The 18590-nt window shown below is 43.2% G+C and overlaps 2 protein-coding genes across 4 annotated transcripts in view; both read right to left on the reverse strand.

The window, feature by feature from the left end:
- The window catches only part of LOC109897759 (cadherin EGF LAG seven-pass G-type receptor 1), a 94122-nt gene extending 85506 nt beyond the window's left edge, over window positions 1-8616 (reverse strand). Inside the window, exon 1 of the mRNA XM_020492309.2 lies at window positions 4569-8616. Within this exon, the coding sequence (XP_020347898.2) occupies window positions 4569-8088 (3520 nt within the window). The 5' untranslated portion in view covers window positions 8089-8616. The remainder of the gene's footprint in view (window positions 1-4568) is intronic.
- Window positions 8617-12682: 4066 nt separating this feature from the next.
- gtse1 (G-2 and S-phase expressed 1) lies at window positions 12683-17703 on the reverse strand. Of its 3 annotated transcripts, none has more exons than XM_020492311.2 (12): window positions 17552-17703; window positions 17093-17186; window positions 16712-16769; window positions 15851-16520; window positions 15577-15738; window positions 15261-15399; window positions 14515-14946; window positions 14311-14377; window positions 13941-14165; window positions 13474-13780; window positions 13252-13368; window positions 12683-13084 (listed from the first exon to the last, which is right to left on the reverse strand). In XM_020492311.2, exons 2-12 carry the CDS (start codon window positions 17112-17114, stop codon window positions 12992-12994), a joined length of 2292 nt encoding a protein of 763 aa, XP_020347900.1. In that variant the 5' UTR covers window positions 17115-17186; window positions 17552-17703; the 3' UTR covers window positions 12683-12991. The 3 variants fall into 3 exon arrangements, with proteins under 3 accessions (XP_020347900.1, XP_031688983.1, XP_031688982.1); XM_031833123.1 differs by lacking the exon at window positions 17552-17703 and adding an exon at window positions 17476-17529 and having other exon boundaries at window positions 12684-13084; XM_031833122.1 differs by lacking the exon at window positions 17552-17703 and adding an exon at window positions 17353-17464 and having other exon boundaries at window positions 12684-13084.
- Between the last annotated feature and the right edge of the window lie 887 nt (window positions 17704-18590).

The raw sequence follows: 18590 nt of genomic DNA on the forward strand, positions 1-18590 counted from the left end.
TAGCATGTGACTCTCAGGAATAACAATAAACAAGTTGCTGAATTTGAGTATAGATTACCAAATGGTTCATGGAAACTACTGTGAACTACTTCAAGAAAACCCTTTCTCTGGGAGACGCACAGACAATAACATAGTAACTACTGTTACATGATTACAAATAACATTAGATTAAAGAGCACATTGCCTGAGGATGGTCTTGCAAAGGGATACCCAGACACTCTATAATTTTGACAACTTCATGCAATGCTGTCGTTATTTCACTGATCACTGATGTTGAATACGTCAGGCCATACACTCTCAAAAAAGGGTTCTTAATTTTTTTCCCTGAAGGGTAGGTAGTGTTTCCCAACTCCAGTCCTCAAGTACCCCCAACAGTACATTTTTGTTGAAGCCCTGGACAAGCACACCTGATTGAACATGTCAACTAATAATCAAGTCCTCAATGAGTTGAATCAGGTGAGTTTGTCAGGGACTACAACAAAAATGTGTGCTGTTGGGGGTACTCGTGGACTGGAGTTGGGAAAATACTGTAGGGGAACCCTTTTTTAGACTGTGGAGAACCTTTTTATATTAGAATAACCCATAATATAAAAATCTGTATGATTCTCCATTACACTGATAGAACCAGAGGGTTCTTCATTACACTGTAAAAACCTTTCCCGGGTACTTATTGCAGTGAAAATAAACAAAAGTTACTGTATTCTTTTTTCTCCAACTGTTCTGCCTGCGGCTATGGAACCCTGACCTGTTACCTGTCCCAGACCTGCTGTTTTCAACTCTCTAGAGACAGCAGGAGCGGTAGAGATACTCTCAATGATTGGCTATGAAAAGCCAACTGACATTTACTCCTGAGGTGCTGACTTGTTGCACCCTCGACAACTACAGTGATGATTATTATTTGACCATGCTGGTCATTTATGAACATCTTGGCCATGTTCTGTTATAATCTCCACCCGGCACAGCCAGAAGAGGACTGGCCACCCCTCATAGCCTGGTTCCTCTCTAGGTTTCTTCCTAGGTTTTGTCCTTTCTAAGGAGTTTTTCCTAGCCACTGTGCTTCTACACCTGCATTGCTTGCTGTTTGGGGTTTTAGGCTGGGTTTCTGTACAGCACTTTGAGGTATCAGCTGATGTAAGAAGGGCTATATAAATACATTTGATTTGATTTGATATTTTTAGTGCTGGATTAAGGTATTATTGCTGTAAGGAACAGCATGCTGCTGTATTATGATTACTTGGGAGTTAACTTCACTTGGGATTTGAACTCACAACCTCTCGGTTACCAGCGCCCTGACTTTCCTGCTACACCACCTGGTTCATGGGTATGACAGAGATTGTTAGAATATTAGAACTAATAGACATTTGTCCCTATGGGGGAATCCTTGTGGGTGTCGTGTAGAACCCTTTTATTTATCCCTGTAGAGGGACCCTTTAGAGTTCCATTTAGAACCCTCTCATGAAGAAACCTCTGATTCCAGGTAGAAACAATGACAGGTTCAACCGTTATACTTAAAGGATACTTCAGATTTGCTTATGGAACACACTGTTAGGTACTCCCAGGGTTCTGGTCGGAACCTTTAAGGGTACATGTGTGCAAAATCTAGAATAATGTAAAATAAAAATGTCTAGCCATTATATTCACTATAAGGTACAATCATTACTGCACTTTTAAATGTAGGTGAGTGCAATGTGCTGGCGGGGGCTCCTTGGCACATTTAGGAGCATGGTAAAACATTTTGTATTTTTGCCAACCGTTAGTGGTAGTGTTGTACAAGTTTAACTTCTTGTTGACAGGCGGCAGTATTTTCACGTTCGGATGAAATACATTCCCAAATTCAACTGCCTGCTACTCATCCCCAGAAATAAGATATGCATATTATTAGTAGATTTGGATAGAAAACACTCTGAAGTTTCTAAAACTGTTTGAATCATGTCTGTGAGTATAACAGAACTCATTTAGCAGGCGAAACCCCAAGGACAAACCATTCAGAATTTGTTTTTGAGGTCACTCTCTTTTCAATGGATTTTCATTGGGAATCCAGATTTCTAAGGGATCTTCTTGCAGTTCCTACCGCTTCCACTGGATGTCAACAGTCTTTAGAAATTGGTTGAAGTACGGCCATCTTGAACGAGGGTACCTTGTAGTGTACTGTTAGATAGAGGCTGACCAGAAAGCTAGCTACAGTTTGTTTTCCTCCTGTATTGAACATAGATCATCCCGTCTTCAATTTGATCAATTATTTACGTAAAAAAATACCTAAAGTTCTATTACAAAAGTAGTTTGAAATGTTTTGGCAAAGTTTACAGGTAACTTTGCGATATTTTATAGTCACGCTGCGCAAGTTGAAACTGGTGTTTTTCTGGATCAAACGCACCAAATAAATGGACATTTTGGATATATATCGACGGAATTAATCGAACAAAAGAACCATTTGTGATGTTTATGGGACATATTGGAGTGCCAACAAAAGAAGCTTGTCAAAGGTAAGGCATGAATTATATTTTTATTTCTGCGTTTTGTGTCGCACCTGCAGGGTTGAAATATGCTTCTCTCTCTTTGTTTACTGAGGTGCTATCGTCAGATAATAGCATCTTTTGCTTTCGCCAAAAAGCCTTTGTGTAGCTTTAAGTGTAGCTTTAACTTAGCTTTAGCTTTCTTGCATGTGTGATTTAATGAAAGTTTGATTTTTATAGTAATTTATTTGAATTTGGCACTCTGTATTTTCCCTGGCAGAGAGGTTTTAAGTGGTTTTATCATTGTGTTGATGGAGGTTGAGCACATAATTTGTCCACTTCCAGTTCTATCATCGTTGTAAGAGCTTGTGACAATCAAGAGCTGCACTGTTAAAAGGTTACTGTGTTTTTTCCAGTAACTTAACTGCAGTTGGTCACCAGGAAGTATTTTTGAATAACTTACTGTCAGCTTGCTGCAAGTAGTTATTGTAAAATTCACAGTAACTTACTGGTGCTGGTCTCTGTCACACTCACTGACCTGATGGTGTGGTAGGAAGGTCAGTTTGCTGTCAACCAAGAGGTTGAGACCCAAGTGTGCTCACCACAAATAATACTTAGTTAAGCTATCTTGTAATCAGTATAGTTAAGGGAAAGTACAGTAAACTAGTTGCAAGTAAGTTACTAGCAATTGAGTTACTGAGAATTTTACAATAACTTACTGACAGCTAGTTGCCAGTTAGGGAACACAATATTCACAGCATCTTCCAGAAAACTAACTGTCATTAAATTACTGTGAAATGCACAGTAACCTGTTAATATTCCAACTCTTTATTATCACATGCCCTTGCAAAGATTGCAGAACTGATAATATGCTCAACCGTTGACAACATTTTATTTTATTTTTATTTCACCTTTATTTAACCAGGTAAGCTAGTTGAGAACAAGTTCTCATCTACAACTGCGACCTGGCCAAGATAAAGCAAAGCAGTGTGACACAAACAACAGAGTTACACATGGAATAAACAAGAGTACAGTCAATAACACAATAGAAAAAAAATAAAGTCTATATGCAGTGTGTGCAAATGGCGTGAGGAGGTAAGACAATAAATAGGCCATAGTAGCGAAGTAGTTACAATTTACCAAATTAATACTGGAGTGATAGATGAACAGATGTGCAAGTAGAAATACTGGTGTGCAAAAGAGCAGAAAAGTAAATAAAAACAATATGGGGATGAGGTAGGTAGATTGGGTGGGCTATTTACAGATGGACTATGACTATTGGCAGCAGAGAACTGAAAGGAAAGGCGGCCAAAGGACGTGTTGGCTTTGGGGATGGCCAGTGAAATATACCTGCAAGAGTGCGTGCTATGGGTGGGTGTTGTTATTTTGACCAGTGATTTGAGATAAGGCGGTGCTTTACCTAGCATCAACTTATAGATGACCTGGAGCCAGTGGGTCTGGCGACGAATATGTAGCGAGGGCCAGCCGACTAGAACATACAAGTCGCAGTGGTGGGTGTTATAAGGGGCTTTGGTAACAAAATGGATGGCACTGTGATAGACTGCATCCATCAACCACTTAAACCGGTGCAACACTTCCACTGACGGTTGGCACAAAAAACAAAATTCAGTAACTTGTTGTTTACCGTACTTTCACTGCAACTAGTAGCCTGTAGTGTACTGTAAAAGTGTAGCATTTCATGGCATGAACAAAGGACCCCAGACAAAGAACCCCTCAGGAACCTCAAAGGGAACAAACTGTGTAGTTGTCATGGCAACAATACCAATGGACAACATTTTGTGGATCTTTTAGCAGATAACCAGCCTGTACTTTTAGCAGATAACCAGCCTGTAATGAGTAATGTGGTGATTTAGGCACAAGAACCAATCTTACCATAGTAGACCTGCGACAGACTCCCTTTCAAAGTAGACAAGTACCAGCGATAAAACAGATTTACAACTAGCAGAATTAGTAGAGGTCACATTGCAAGACAAGAGCAAGAAAATTAAACAACATGGCAGAATGAAGAGAGGATTTGGAAGGGGCAGACAAAATAGAAAATATCTGCCAAGCATATGGAGAGCTATTGCATTTAAAAGAACACAGTTTAATTACCTGTGACTGATATCTTCATGGTGGCCTCAAGGGGCCGGTTGTTGTCCAGGTCTCTGCTCAGCCTCATGTCCCCATTGTCCTTGTTCAGGATTAGTAGACTCAGCTCGTTGCCCTCCACAAAATTGTACTGGAGGTTATCTGACACATCCGGGTCCTGGGCAGGAACCTTCCCGATCACCCCAGCCGGAAAGCTGTTGGACCTGTTGGTGACGTAGTTGTTAAAGATGATCTCAAAGTCGTGTAGGACAGGGTCATTATCGTTGACGTCCAGCAGGCGGATGTGCACAATGGCACGGCTGACTAACGGTGCAGAGGTCGCCTGGACAATGATGGTGTACTCTATCTGGGACTCGTAGTCTAAATCAGTGAGAGCGATAAGATCCCCGTTGAAGATATCTAGTTGGAAGACCTCTGGGACGTTTCCTTCCACAATTTGGAACAGGATTTGCGCATTGCTTCCCTTGTCAGGATCTGTAGCAGTGATGCGGGCTACAATGGAACCCACAGGACTGTTCTCCACCACATAGACGTACAGTTCGTCCTTTTCAAACACAGGAGCATTGTCGTTGATGTCCAGGACGGACACTTGGACGTCCATGGATGCCTTAAGCGGCGGAAACCCCTTATCCACAGCAAAGGCCTTCAGATTGTACACAGGCACATTCTCCCTGTCAAGTTTCCTGGCTGTTCTAATAATGCCAGAGTACGGCTCAATGAAGAAGTCACCCTCTCCATCATCCCCACCCTGGAAAGTGTAACTAAGTCTCCCATTGGACCCTGAGTCCCTGTCAGATGCAGAAATCTGGATGATGCTGGTATACACGGGTGCATCCTCAAACACTGTCCCCTGGTATATGTCTCTGAGGAACTGTGGTGCATTATCATTAGCATCCAGAACAATGATCTCCACATATGTGGTGTCAGATTTCTGGGGGATGCCATTGTCGCGGGCAATGACAGCTAGCGTGTAGGAGGCCTGATCCTCATAGTCGATTTCTATCTGTGTGGTTATGGCACCTGTGTCAGGGTTGATCTTGAACTGTGGCACGTTGTCCTCCATAACATAGCTGATGCGTGCGTTCTCCCCAGTGTCCTCGTCCGTGGCACTGATCACCACCACGGTGGAGCCCACAGGCCGGTCCTCGCCGATCGTCACCTGGTAGTTGGCGATTTGGAACACGGGCTGGTGGGTGTTGGCATCAGTGACGTTGATAAAGACCTGTGCTGTGTCGTAACGCGTGCCATCCGAGGCGGTCACCGCCAGGACATACTGGTGCTCCTGTTTGTAGTCCAGTGGCATAGCTAAGGTGATGACTGCCCCTGCAGTCTGACTGGTGATGGTGAACCTGTTCCGCGTGTTGCCACTGGAAATCTGGTATGTTACCACACTGTTGGCGTCCCGATCTATGGCAGAGAGTGCTAGCACGCTCGTACCTACCAAAGCATCCTCATTCATCTTCAGGCTATACAACCTCTGAGTGAAAGTGGGAACGTTGTCGTTCACGTCGAGCACCGTCACACTGACGCTGGCCGAGGAAGACATGACAGGGACCCCATGATCAACTGCTTCAACGCCAAACGTGTAAAAGTCGGTGGTCTCCCTGTCCAGTTCTACACTAACTGTAATCCACCCTGTGCTGTTGTTGATGATGAAGGGGAAGCCTGGAGCCATAGCTGTTAATCTGTACTGCAAATGAGAGTTGTCACCGGAGTCTGCATCAATAGCCTGAATATGGATCACAGAACAACCAACTGCCACATTTTCCAATACTGTGGCTTGAAAGGGTGTGCTAACAAACATAGGGGCATTATCGTTGACATCCACAACTTGCACTACAACTATCCCTGTGCCATTAATCAGAGGTGGTCTTCCCCCATCCTGTGCCTTTATTCTCAAATTATATTCCCTGATGATCTCATAATCTAGAGGGTTGATTATGTCAATGACACCTGTAGGGGAATGGATGTAGAACTGGCCCTTCACGTTGCCACTAATGATGCTGTAGTGGACTTTTGCATTGTTGCCCTCATCTTTATCTGTGGCCTTCACCTGGGCCACTTTGGTGTTCACTGTCACGCTCTCAAGCACCTGGACTACATACCTATTCTCACTGAACTGGGGGTAGTTATCATTCTCATCCTCCACAGAGATATACACTGTAGCCGTGGCACTGCGGGGGCCTGGGTCTTTACCCTGGTCATTGGCCTCCACCATCAGTTGATACTGGGTCAAGGTTTCTCTGTCAGGCCGAACCCTAATCTTGACTAGTCCATTTCTAGGATCGATTTCAAAACCAGCATTATCTTCCCCCTCATTCACAATCTTATAGATCATGTTGGCATTTGATGGGGCATCCCCATCTGTGGCCCTTATAGTCAACACTTCAAAACCTATCTCCACATTTTCCCTAATGCTGACCCTGTACTCTGTCTGCTCAAACACAGGCCCATGATCATTAGTGTCACTTATAGTGACAGTGAGGTAAGCAGTGGCCGACCTCTTAGGGGTGCCATTGTCTGTAGCAATAACTTTGAAGATATGTGTGTCCTTGACCTCCCTATCCAAAGGCTGCAATGTTGTAATGCTGCCGGTCTGCAAATTGATTTTGAAATAATCATTGGATCTGCTATCGAACAGAGCTTCAATATCATATTCTACTTCACCATCATCATCATCGTCGGTATCCAGTGCTTTGAGCGTAATTACGCGAGTTCCCGCCGGTTCATTCTCCGGGACAGACACCTGATAGTTGGGCAGTTGAAACTGGGGAGCGGTATTCACATTTCTTTTTTTACGTTTAGTCCATGAACCCAGTCTACCCAAACCCCCGTCTGTAAACATGGCATGACTATGAAGAGAATTAATTCGCAGTTTCACACGAACAGTGGTGTAATTCCAAAGATGTTGCACCCTGCAGAATAAATCCAACTCGTTTCGCTCATTGGGTTGCAGACAGTTTGGCAAAACACTCCCGTTATCAAAAACTACTTTCCAGTCCCCTCCCTTACATAACGAAAGGTAAGAGTGAGGTTTTCGAGTAAAAAGTGGTAAATGTTCATAAATGTTCAAAAGCAAAATCCTATTTGAGACGCATGGATATGTCTCTACTGTTGAGAGAATGTTCATGTAAATCTTGGGCTTACCTTCGTTTGCCTTTCTCCTATATTTAATGAAACAATTCTGTCCGTGCACAAAAGTATTGAAGTGAATTAAAATAAAGTTATCCGAGGTACTTGATTTGATCTGAATGTAAAGCGGCGCAGGGTTCTTCCTCAACAGCGCACAATGAACTTTTCCTGAGAAATATACAATTCCGTGTTGTCTCTCAATATTGAAAATGTGTCTCGCGTATTTAGGAGTTAAAGTCCTGTCTATTTGATAGATCCAACCCCGTCCAAGAGATACATTTCCGAGCACTACTCCAGGCTGTAGAGTATCCGAAACGTGTACATCAAAACATGCAATTACTGGAAAGTGTGATAGAAAACATATCCACGGCCAAAGCATTTGTAATGCCATGGTTTAAAACGCATGGCATCCACCGAATCTGTCAAGAACATCTATAAAATCCACTGAACAAGTTTTTCCCGGGTCCTCGCCGTCCAATCCCGTTCCATGATTAGTTAGAATGTTGCGAGGATCGGAGCAGAGCATGGCGCGTCCATTAAATCGTTCGAACAGGTCTCACTCTCCAGAGAACAAGAGAGGTCCAACTCAGCGGAAAATCGGTCCCCCTCCAGCAGGTGTTTTTTCTCGGTGTTTGCCCTCCAACCAAGTTTCTGTATGGCAGTTAATGGGTGTCGAATTTGGTAAACACAAAATGTATGGCTTATTTGCTATGTGAGTTTTATTTGATCAAATATACGTTTCATAACGCTTAAGTTGTTACTAGTGTTATATAAGTTGGACACGTTACACCCCGCCAACTTTGACAAAAAAAAAACACTATATCGGAGTTGTCTCGAGATGGCTATGCATATTCATGTGTTGAGGCTAGTAGCATAGCATCTCCGTTGAATTCCGGCGGTTGACTTCAACAACCGACAATGAATATACAAAACTAGATTACAATAGTGAGATCTATCCACCAATCCAAAGAAAGTATAGGCGGGAGCCAGACCGCCCACATTGCCATTTTGACAACCACTCCCATTGTTAGGGCAGAGAGACATGTATTTTGTCTGCATGTATATCGATCATCTGTGCACTCTCTCACCGCCCCAGATATGAAAGCTACCCTGCTCCCCAACTCTAGGCTGCGTTTACACAGGCAACCAAATTATATTTTTGTTCAATAATTGGTATTTTGACAGATCTGCTCTGAAACAGATCTTTGATTAAAAAGATCTGATGTGGTTGGTTAAAATATAATTTACTGGAATAAAGATCAGAATTGGACTACTTGTGTAAACGCCGCACTGTTTGTCAGTCAAACGCTGATTCCCAAATCTCAGCAGCCGATCACAATGTACCATGACGTGAAGTGGGTAATGATCTCTAAAAACCTCCTATTTGTACAGGTATATAGTTTTTCTGCGACGTCTCAGACTTAGGTTTGCAAAATTACATTTACATTTTAAAACTGTCCTCATTGTATAACGTATTTAAAAAATCATAAAGAAATTCGCAGACAATTGAAGATTGATTAAATGATGTCACCTAGTGGACATACTTTCCTATAGGCCAGGGATCATCTAGATTCGGCTGCGAATTTTTTCTTGAGAGGATGGTTGGGGGCTGAAGCCCAAACAGATCTACTATTTGACTAAAACATATTCATTTCAAACCTTGCTTGCATTTGTATACAATCACAAGTTATGCGTGGGAATACTTGGGAACAGATTTCCTAAATTAAAATAACTTGGCGCTGATTTCCTGGTGTTTTTACAGTATTTTCTGTCCAACAATTATTTATTTTTTAATTCATTGGTCAGAAAACTTGGAGGGCCAAATAAAACCACCCGCAGGCCGCCAGTTGGGGAATCCTGCTATAGGAAGAATCTACTATCATGTGGCCTAAAGTTAGCCTGGTTGGGGAATCCTGCTATAGGAAGAATCTACTATCATGTGGCCTAAAGTTAGCCTGGTTGGGGAATCCTGCTATAGGAAGAATCTACTATCATGTGGCCTAAAGTTAGCCAGGTTGGGGAATCCTGCTATAGGAAGAATCTACTATCATGTGGCCTAAAGTTAGCCAGGTTGGGGAATCCTGCTATAGGAAGAATCTACTATCATGTGGCCTAAAGAGCCTGGTTGGGGAATCCTGCTATAGGAAGAATCTACTATCATGTGGCCTAAAGTTAGCCTGGTTGGGGAATCCTGCTATAGGAAGAATCTACTATCATGTGGCCTAAAGAGCCTGGTTGGGGAATCCTGCTATAGGAAGAATCTACTATCATGTGGCCTAAAGTTAGCCTGGTTGCCAGTCATAGTTTAGATATTACATTCCACTCCTTGTACTCTGTGTCATTTGCCCATGTCTTTGGCGCATGACACAGAGTACAAGGAGTGGAATGTTACAGAGACTGATACCCAGACTTGCCTAAATTCTCTCTCCACTACAAATGATTTAATTTTATATATCAAATGTTTGGCATTTCTAAAATGCATCAGAATTTTATATTTCTTGGTACAGACAGGTAGAACATCCTTACATCATAAGATGCTCTACTAAATGTCCAAGGATACAAAACATCAGCATATTATCTCACATTTGACACCTATACCAAGTACACTACATAACCAAAAGTACTGAATGTGGATGTTGGATCATTGCTGCAGGGACTTGCTTCCATTCAGCCACAAAATAATTAGTGAGGTCGGACACTGGTGTTGGGTGATTAGGCCCGGCTCGCAGTCTGCGTTCCAATTCATCCCAAAGGTGTTTGATGGGGTTGAGTGAGGTCTGACTCTATGCAGGCCAGTCCAGCTCTTCTACACCGATCTCGACAAACCATTTCTGTATGGACCTCACTTTGTGCATGGGGGCATTATCATGCTGAAAAAAAAGGGCCTTCCCCAAACTATTGCCACAAAGTAGCATCACTACTCTGGACGGTTCTGACTTAGAATATGTGGACAACTATAAATACCTAGGTGTTCGGCTAGACTGTAAAATCTCCTTCCAGACTCATATTAAGCATCTCCAATCCAAAATAAAATCTAAAATTGGCTTCCTATTTTGCAACAAAGCCTCCTTCACTCATGCAGCCAAACATACCCTCGTAAAACTGCTTATCCTGCCAATCCTTGACTTTGGGGATGACATTTACAAAATATCCTCCAACACTCTACACAGCAAATGGGATGCAGTCTATCACAGTGCCATCCATTTTGTCACCAAAGCCCTATACACTGCACCATTGCGACCTGTATGCTCTCGTTGGCTGGTCCTCGCTACATATTAGTCGCCAAACCCACTGGCTCCAGGGCATCTATAAGTCTTTGCTAGGTAAAGATCTGCCTTAGCTCACTGGTCACCATAGCAACACCCACCAGTAGCACACGCTCCAGCAGGTATATTTCACTGGTCATCCCCAAAGCCAACAGCTCCTTTGGCCGCCTTTCCTTCCAGTTCTCTGCTGCCAATGACTGGAACGAATTTCAAAAATCAATGAAGTTGAAGACTTATATCTCCATCACTAACTTCAAGCATCGGCAGTCAGAGCAGCTTACCCATCACTGCAGCTGTACACAGCCCATCTGTAAATAGCTCAACCAACTACCTACCACATCCCCATATATATTATTTATTTTCAGCTCTTTTGCACACCAGTATTTGTACTTGTACATCCTGATCTGCACATCTTGCACTCCAGTGTTAATTGATAAATTGTAGTTACTTTGTTACCTATTTATTGCCATACCTCCTAACTTTATTTGCACACATTGTATACACATTTTCTATTGTGTTATTGACTGTACGTTTGTTTATCCCATGTGTAACTCTGTGTTGTTTTTGTCACACTGCTTCGCTATATCAAATCAAATTTATTTATATAGCCCTTCGTACATCAGCTGATATCTCAAAGTGCTGTACAGAAACCCAGCCTAAAACCCCAAACTGCAAGCAATGCAGGTGTAGAAGCACATATCTTGTATCACGTATCTTGGCCAGGTCACAGTTGTAAATGAGAACTTGTTCTCAACTGGCCTACCTTCTGAAAGCACAGAATAATCTAGAGCGTCATTGTATGCTGTAGTGTTAAGATTTCCCTTCCCTGGAACTAAGGGGCCGAGACCGAACCATGAAAAACAGCCCCAGACCATTATTCCATCTCCACTAAACTTTACAGTTGACATTATACATTTGGGCAGGTGGTCTTCTCCTGGCATCCGCCAAACCCAGATTTGTCAGTTGGACTGCCAGATAGCGAATTGTGATTCATCACTCCAGCGAACCTGTTTACACTGCTGGAGTCCAATAGAGGAGAGCTTTACACCACTCCAGCCAATGCTTGGCATGACGCGTGGTGATCTTAGTCTTGTGTGCAGCTGCTCGGCCAAGGAAACCTCTTTCATGAAGCTCCTGACGAACAGTTCTTGTGCTGACATTGCTTCCAAAGGCAGTTTGGAACTCGGTAGTGAGTGTTGCAACCGAGCCAGACGATTTTTACGCACTACAGCACTCTGCGGTAGCTGTTGATCCTAGACGTTTCCATTTCACAAAAACAGCCTTTACAGTTGATCGGGGCAGCTCTAGCATGGCAGAAATTTGACAAACTGACTTGTTGGAAAGGTGGCATCCTATGACGGTGCCACGTTAAGTCACTGAGCTATTCAGTAAGGTCATTCTACTTCCAATGTTCATTTATGGAGATTACATGGCTGTGTTCTCAATTTTATACACCTGTCAGCAAGGGTGTGGCTGAATTAGCCAAATCTACTCATTTGAAGGGGTGTCCACATACTTTTGTATATATAGTGGATGATATCTTATTTATGAGAGCACAACAACATCTGTCTGTGGGCAGGAGCTGTTCCTTCAGTCAAAGTCAAACTTCTGGGTGCCCAGCCAATGGTGGAGTAGACCGAGGCAATGAGCACAGGTCAGCTCTCTGGCCCTAATACCAGACCTGCATTCATTTACATGCAAGACTCCGCATCACAATAAGTTAAATGAAGAACATTTATTAGAGCTTTTAAAAGAATCACACAGAGCTGCAAGACGGTAACAAACAAAAATAAAAAGGTACAGTACCATTCTTAAAAATAAATCAGATTGGTGACTTACATAGTATGTATACTAACAGTCTCGACTTAAAACAATCTTTTCTTAAACCCTTGATCATCAGCAGCTAGTTCTCATTATAAATGTCATTTGTGTGTGGTACAGGCACAAGCACAAGTGTCAGCAGGAAGGCTATTGGAATCAATATACATGTAGAGGAAATGCTGGAATGCTCTATTGCGATATTATTAATCAAAAGGATAAGTTGATCAGGGGTGCTTCATTTAAGGCATGGTCCTTGTCTTCTGGACTCCATTTGATCAGGGGCGAGCTCAGGTCAATCAGCTGTAGGTGGGAAAAAAATACACATACAATTACCAGAAATCAGTGTGGTCATGAATCCTGACAACATATGTGATGAGTCAACTGGCTATCATGGCACTGCCTTTCTCAATAGGATTTTTTAAATAATTTGAGTCAGTCATCATAATGTATGGAGTACATTCTCTCACCTGACCACCAGAGGGCTTCACAGAGGCTGTTCTGATCAGGACAGGAGTGCTGGAGAGGTCAATTAGGAGTTTCTCATAAGGCCTCAACACAGGTGCCGGGGCATCTACCAGCAAAACCTATTGGACAAGACACAACCCAGAACATACAAACGTCATTCAACCAAAGACAAATAACGTATGCAAGCTGAAACAAGACAACATATCAACATATCAAGACATTACCTCATTAACATCCTGGGTCTTCATCCAATTGCATTGAGGCTGCTCTAGCAGATTTTCAGTGTTCTCGAGCTCCTTGGATTCTTCATTCGGCTCAGGGTGGTTGTTTTCCTTGTTAGTCGGAGGAGGCACCTGGTCCACTCCTGGTTCTGGGTCATCCTGACATACCCCCTGCTCCTCTGGATGGGGGACCGTAGCAGGGGTGGGGGGCTGCACCTCTGGCTCGTCCTCCAGGGAAAATGGCTGGACGGTCTCCTCTTCTGGTGCTGCAGCCACCTCCTCTTGGTAGCTCCCTTTCACCTGGGCGGGACTGAAAAAAAAAATAATGTTATCACCAACTAGCCTATTTTTATTACATCACAACACCTTACCCTAACACTGATCCATTGTCACTTATGGCAAGACTATTATCTTGGCCCTTTTAGACAGAGTCCAGTGTGGTGGTCCTAGTGTGGCAGCTGCTTTCTCACCTCCAGTAGATGGCCCTCTGGATAGAGGCTGGCCGGATGGCCATGCTCAGGGAAGGCCTGCCTGGCCGTGAAATGCTATTCGGGGTGAGCAAGGGGATACCAGAGATCCTCCGGTTCACAGGGGTGGGAAGGGCAGAGGGGTGTCTCATCTTGGGTTGCACTGCCTTGTTCCCCCCAGCAGGGGGCGTCTGGAACAGCTCTGGAACTGGTCGTTTGTGGGGGAGACTGATGGATAGAAGGGGTGGGAAGGCATATTCAATGCTAATGGACTAGGACATCTTCAGTATTCTAATAATCGTCAATGGTGTACAATTTCCGACTCCAGACACTTAGGAATAAAAAATAATAATTTAAATCCTAGTTACAGTACCTTTCCACACTGCAAGCAGACATCAATCTCTTTGGCTTCATGAGAAGGGCATCAGGGGATGAAACAGCTTTGTAGGGAAGACAAATAAATATGTTAACATTTTTGCAAACAATTATGAGCCTTTCCATTCAGAAACATGAAGTAAGACAAGCCAGTGATCAGTAGTAGCTGCTCAAAGGTAGCCAACAGTTGACCAGTCCTCACCTTCCAACCTCCTCTTGAACTGACTAGTAGGGGTTGGAGCAATGAACGCCTTGAGTTTGGGGTTGCCCTTGACGATGTCCTTAGTCTTCGCTGAAGATGAGGTGGGGATGTTGGGCACAGAGGACATTCTCTCCATGTTCATCTTTGCTGGGGTCTGGTGCAAGGGGGTGGCTGTGGCCACCGGTTCAACTCTCTTCAAAGGGGTGGACTGAACCATTTTAAATCGGTCTTGCTCAGAGAGCTTCCTTCCCGGGTCTGAGATGACACGGCGTGCTACTGTGGTGGAAGAGGGCAGCCCCGGAGCTCGGCTGATGAGGGTAGACCTGCAGGTCTTGGTGGCACTCACAACAGGATTGGTGAGTCGGCTCTTGCCAGCGGGCAGGCGGCCATTAGGGCCACTGATGCTGGAGTTGAGGGACGTGCTGAGTTTACCTAAAATCAGAGACAGGTCAGATATTTGCATTGCACTTTCCATACACTTCACATCTTTGAAATGGTTGAACTGTTTATTTTATTTTTTTATTTTACCTTTATTTAACCAGGCAAGTCAGTTAAGAACAAATTCTTATTTTCAATGACGGCCTGGGAACAGTGGGTTAACTGCCTGTTCAGGGGCAGAACGACAGATTTGTACCTTGTCAGCTCGGGGGTTTGAACTCACAACCTTCCGGTTACTAGTCCAACGCTCTAACCACTAGGCTACAGCACCTTGAAATTACACCGTGAAGCTCTACACAGGGCCTCACCTTTCCCTGTGGGTGACACAGACAGACTGGAGTTGAAGCTGGAGACTGAGGAAGAGGAGGAAGACGTGTTTCTCCTCTGGTCAGTCACTCTCCTGGCCTGAGGGGGGGCTTTGACCGCTGACGGAGCCCGCATCCCACTCTGAATAGGACAAGGACATTCATGTTTCAACACCTGCCATTTTATCAGAGGGTATTCACATATTTTACCACCTGATTTGAAGTCTCCTAATATATATATATATATATATATATATGAATGAAGAATTCTGTTTAAAATGTCAGTGTCTGATGATATCAGCAAATTCCTCTGGGTTACCTTGCTAGGGGGTACGAGGGTCCTCTTCCCCTGCAGACTGGAGTTGAGGGAGGTGTCGCTGATGTCGGAGGCTATGCTGGCCGTGTCAGAGAGAAGGTCCTCGCAGGAGGCTGCTCTGCTGGAGTTACGACTACCTGGGCTACGCCTCAGCCCCAAGTTACCCTGAAAGAAACAGACTACATGAGTTGAGAAAACTTTCTACAGTACTGATTTGACCTTAGCCTCGATCATTCTGTATAGTCTATGTGGCTAGATATCTTCTAAGAGCCCATACTTTGCTTGGAGGAGCCAGCATGGTGGTCTTCTCAGCAGGCTCCGGTCTGGTCTTGGCTGTCTGCAGGGCTGTCGTCGTGGTCGCTCCTCGGGCTGCTGGTTGTTGTTTGCTAGGGAGCACCCCGGTGTTGGAGGCCAGCCCTACCCTTCCTCGGAGCACCATCTTGGTCCGAGTCGTAGTCCCTGCTCTTACAGGGCTGGAAGTGCCAACACGGCTCTTAGTGGAGTTAGAAACCCCACCATCCCTTAACAACCGCTGCTGAATAGCAGGAGGGAGCTGCTTCAATGGACTGTCCTGCACACAGAAGGTCTCCCTTTTGATAGGGCTTAGGACAGCATCAACTGGCTTTCTGAACATGCCCAGTTTGGCCCCAGCATCCTGCACAAAGTCTTCTTTCGGTTCTTCTTTACTTAATGTGAGTGTACCGTTGGTTACCCCTACATCAGGGTGCTGCTGGTTGACAACTAGTTGACTGGCTAGTAGGTTGGCTTCCTTGCAGATTTCCTCAAACTTGTCCACAGCCAAAGGACTCCAGCTGGGCCCCTCACCCACTGAAGGAAAACTGCTGACGTTTTCCTTGACAATAGTCTCCAGACCGACGGAGATACACCTCTCCTTGTGACAGACCGGACCAACAAAAACCTCGTCATCGTCTTCATCTCCTCTTGAGCTTTAAACAAGGGGGAATGATTTTACAATGTTATTTTTCATATGTAAGTGATGTAACATGTCCTGAGTAAAATGTATAGACAATGGTAGTATCAAATACAAAGACAGATTGTGAGTTCAGTGGCAACGCATTCAAGAGAGAAATGCATACAAACCAAAGAAATGGAAATCAAAGATATCTATGACACCAACCTGGCAGGTGAGAGTGAAACGTCAAAATCAAACTTCTCTTCAGCCAATGAGAAGAATTCTTGTGGGAAAGGAACAAGGACATTTAAACAAACAATGCACCAACAAAATAAAATCCTTTGATAGGAAGAACAGTGTTTGTCTCGCTACTAATAGTACATGAGCCATGGGGGTTGGTCGGCTCACTTGGGGTGACGTTCTCTCAGTGATTTTCTTGAAGGTCTAACTAACCTAGTTATGTCACAATCATATGCGACTTTGTGAACTCGACGGCCCAAACTTGGGGGTCTGGCTCATGGACATTAAGGTTAAACAGTTGACAATGTGAATAGCAATGGAATAAATTATAGTTAACAAGAAATAAGGATAAGAAAGCGGAGTTACCACTGTTGGCATGGGAATCCATACTCCTCACGGGTCTAGGACAGGTCGCTAGGGCCCAGAGTGCAGATGTCGTAGTAGGTTAACGTTAGTCGTCCTTCATAGGGAAAAGAGTAATTGAAAACGTATGAAAAACAGTGATAGAGAAGCTAGCTAAAAGCTAACGTTATATCTAATAAATCTACGTTAACATTAACTAGCTAGTTTTGACTGACTAGCATGTATTATGAACATAACTAGCTAACATATCAGAATTCATTTACATTGTTGGTTAGCTAGCTAACTTTAGCCCAATCCTTATTTTAGTTGGTAATGTATTTGTAGCCGTTTTAAAAAAGTATCTAGTTAGCAGTAATCTAGCTAACGCGTTAGCTGGCACGACATACAATAAAATGCATCTGGCTAGCTACGTAGGTCGTTATGACGAATTTCGTATTTCCAATACATCCAAACAGCACCTACCGTCTTATGTTAGTAAATACGTTTGCTAGTTATATTCTGCTAAATCGATGTCATGCAGTTCAACATCTGTTTCAAAAACATGTATTTGGTCCGAGAGTAAGAGATATTTCAAATTTCGTGAACAAACAAGTCCATGTGACATGCAGGCTACCTCGACATTGGTTGAAACGTCTGGCATAAGCGACACCAGAGCGCTACTGGGAATTGTAGTCATTTTGCCTTTACATTTTTATTTAACCTTTATTTTGACTGGGCGAAAACATAAATATAAAGTAAGTAGCCTACAAATACTTTTTTTTGCAGGGGTATCTGTTCTTACTTGACTATTTATATTTTTTACTTTTATTTTTACTCAACTAGCTACATTCCTAGCTAACGTTACATTTCCTAAAAAATGTATGTACTTTTTACTCCGATACATTTATAATTCCTGGTGGAATTTATGTGATGCATTTTTGCATCACATAAACTGAAATTGAAGAGTGTAGAATTTCAGCAACCAGGAAATGACAGAGCGATTTCTACATTGACGCTTGTATCAGCCAGTCTACCATTTTTCGTTGTGCTCGAGGAGATGGCCACACTTTTTAGTGATGCCAATATAAGAGAGGGAGGGTGGTTTTCCCTCTTCGGTCTGGCTTTTTTTGTCAGAAAGTCTGCATTTTAGAATGCGATTTTGTATTGGCCAAAATGTTTGTTTAGTGAAAAAAGATTGTGAAACACTAGCATTCCACTATTACTGCAGATATATTATGCACATTTTCTGAAATTACAATCCCCAAATTCTACATGTAGCTCCTTTAAGGAGGGATTTTTCGTTTTTACTTCAGTCATTTTCTGTTAAGAAATCACTTAAACTCAGGTATGACAGGTATTGGTTTTTCAATAATAGACTATTATAATACTAGCATTGCGAACAGGGAGAACCAGATACCGGTTGGCCTATATGGTGTGGTGTGGATTTTTTCAGAGACACTGATGGCCAAATTCAATAGCCTTTTTAAATTAACTGAGTGTTGCAATAATGACTGAATGTTGA

The sequence above is a fragment of the Oncorhynchus kisutch genome, linkage group LG10 (assembly GCF_002021735.2).
Source record: "Oncorhynchus kisutch isolate 150728-3 linkage group LG10, Okis_V2, whole genome shotgun sequence".
Taxonomy (NCBI): Eukaryota; Metazoa; Chordata; class Actinopteri; order Salmoniformes; family Salmonidae; genus Oncorhynchus; species Oncorhynchus kisutch.

Coding starts and splice junctions, on each gene's coding strand:
- gtse1 (XM_020492311.2), bottom strand. CDS start 17,114: ATGGATTCCCATGCCAACAGTG. Junction 14,947..15,260: donor TGTGTCACCCACAGGGAAAG/GTGAGGCCCTGT, acceptor CTCTGATTTTAG/GTAAACTCAGCACGTCCCTC. Junction 13,085..13,251: donor TGAAGCCCTCTGGTGGTCAG/GTGAGAGAATGT, acceptor TCCCACCTACAG/CTGATTGACCTGAGCTCGCC.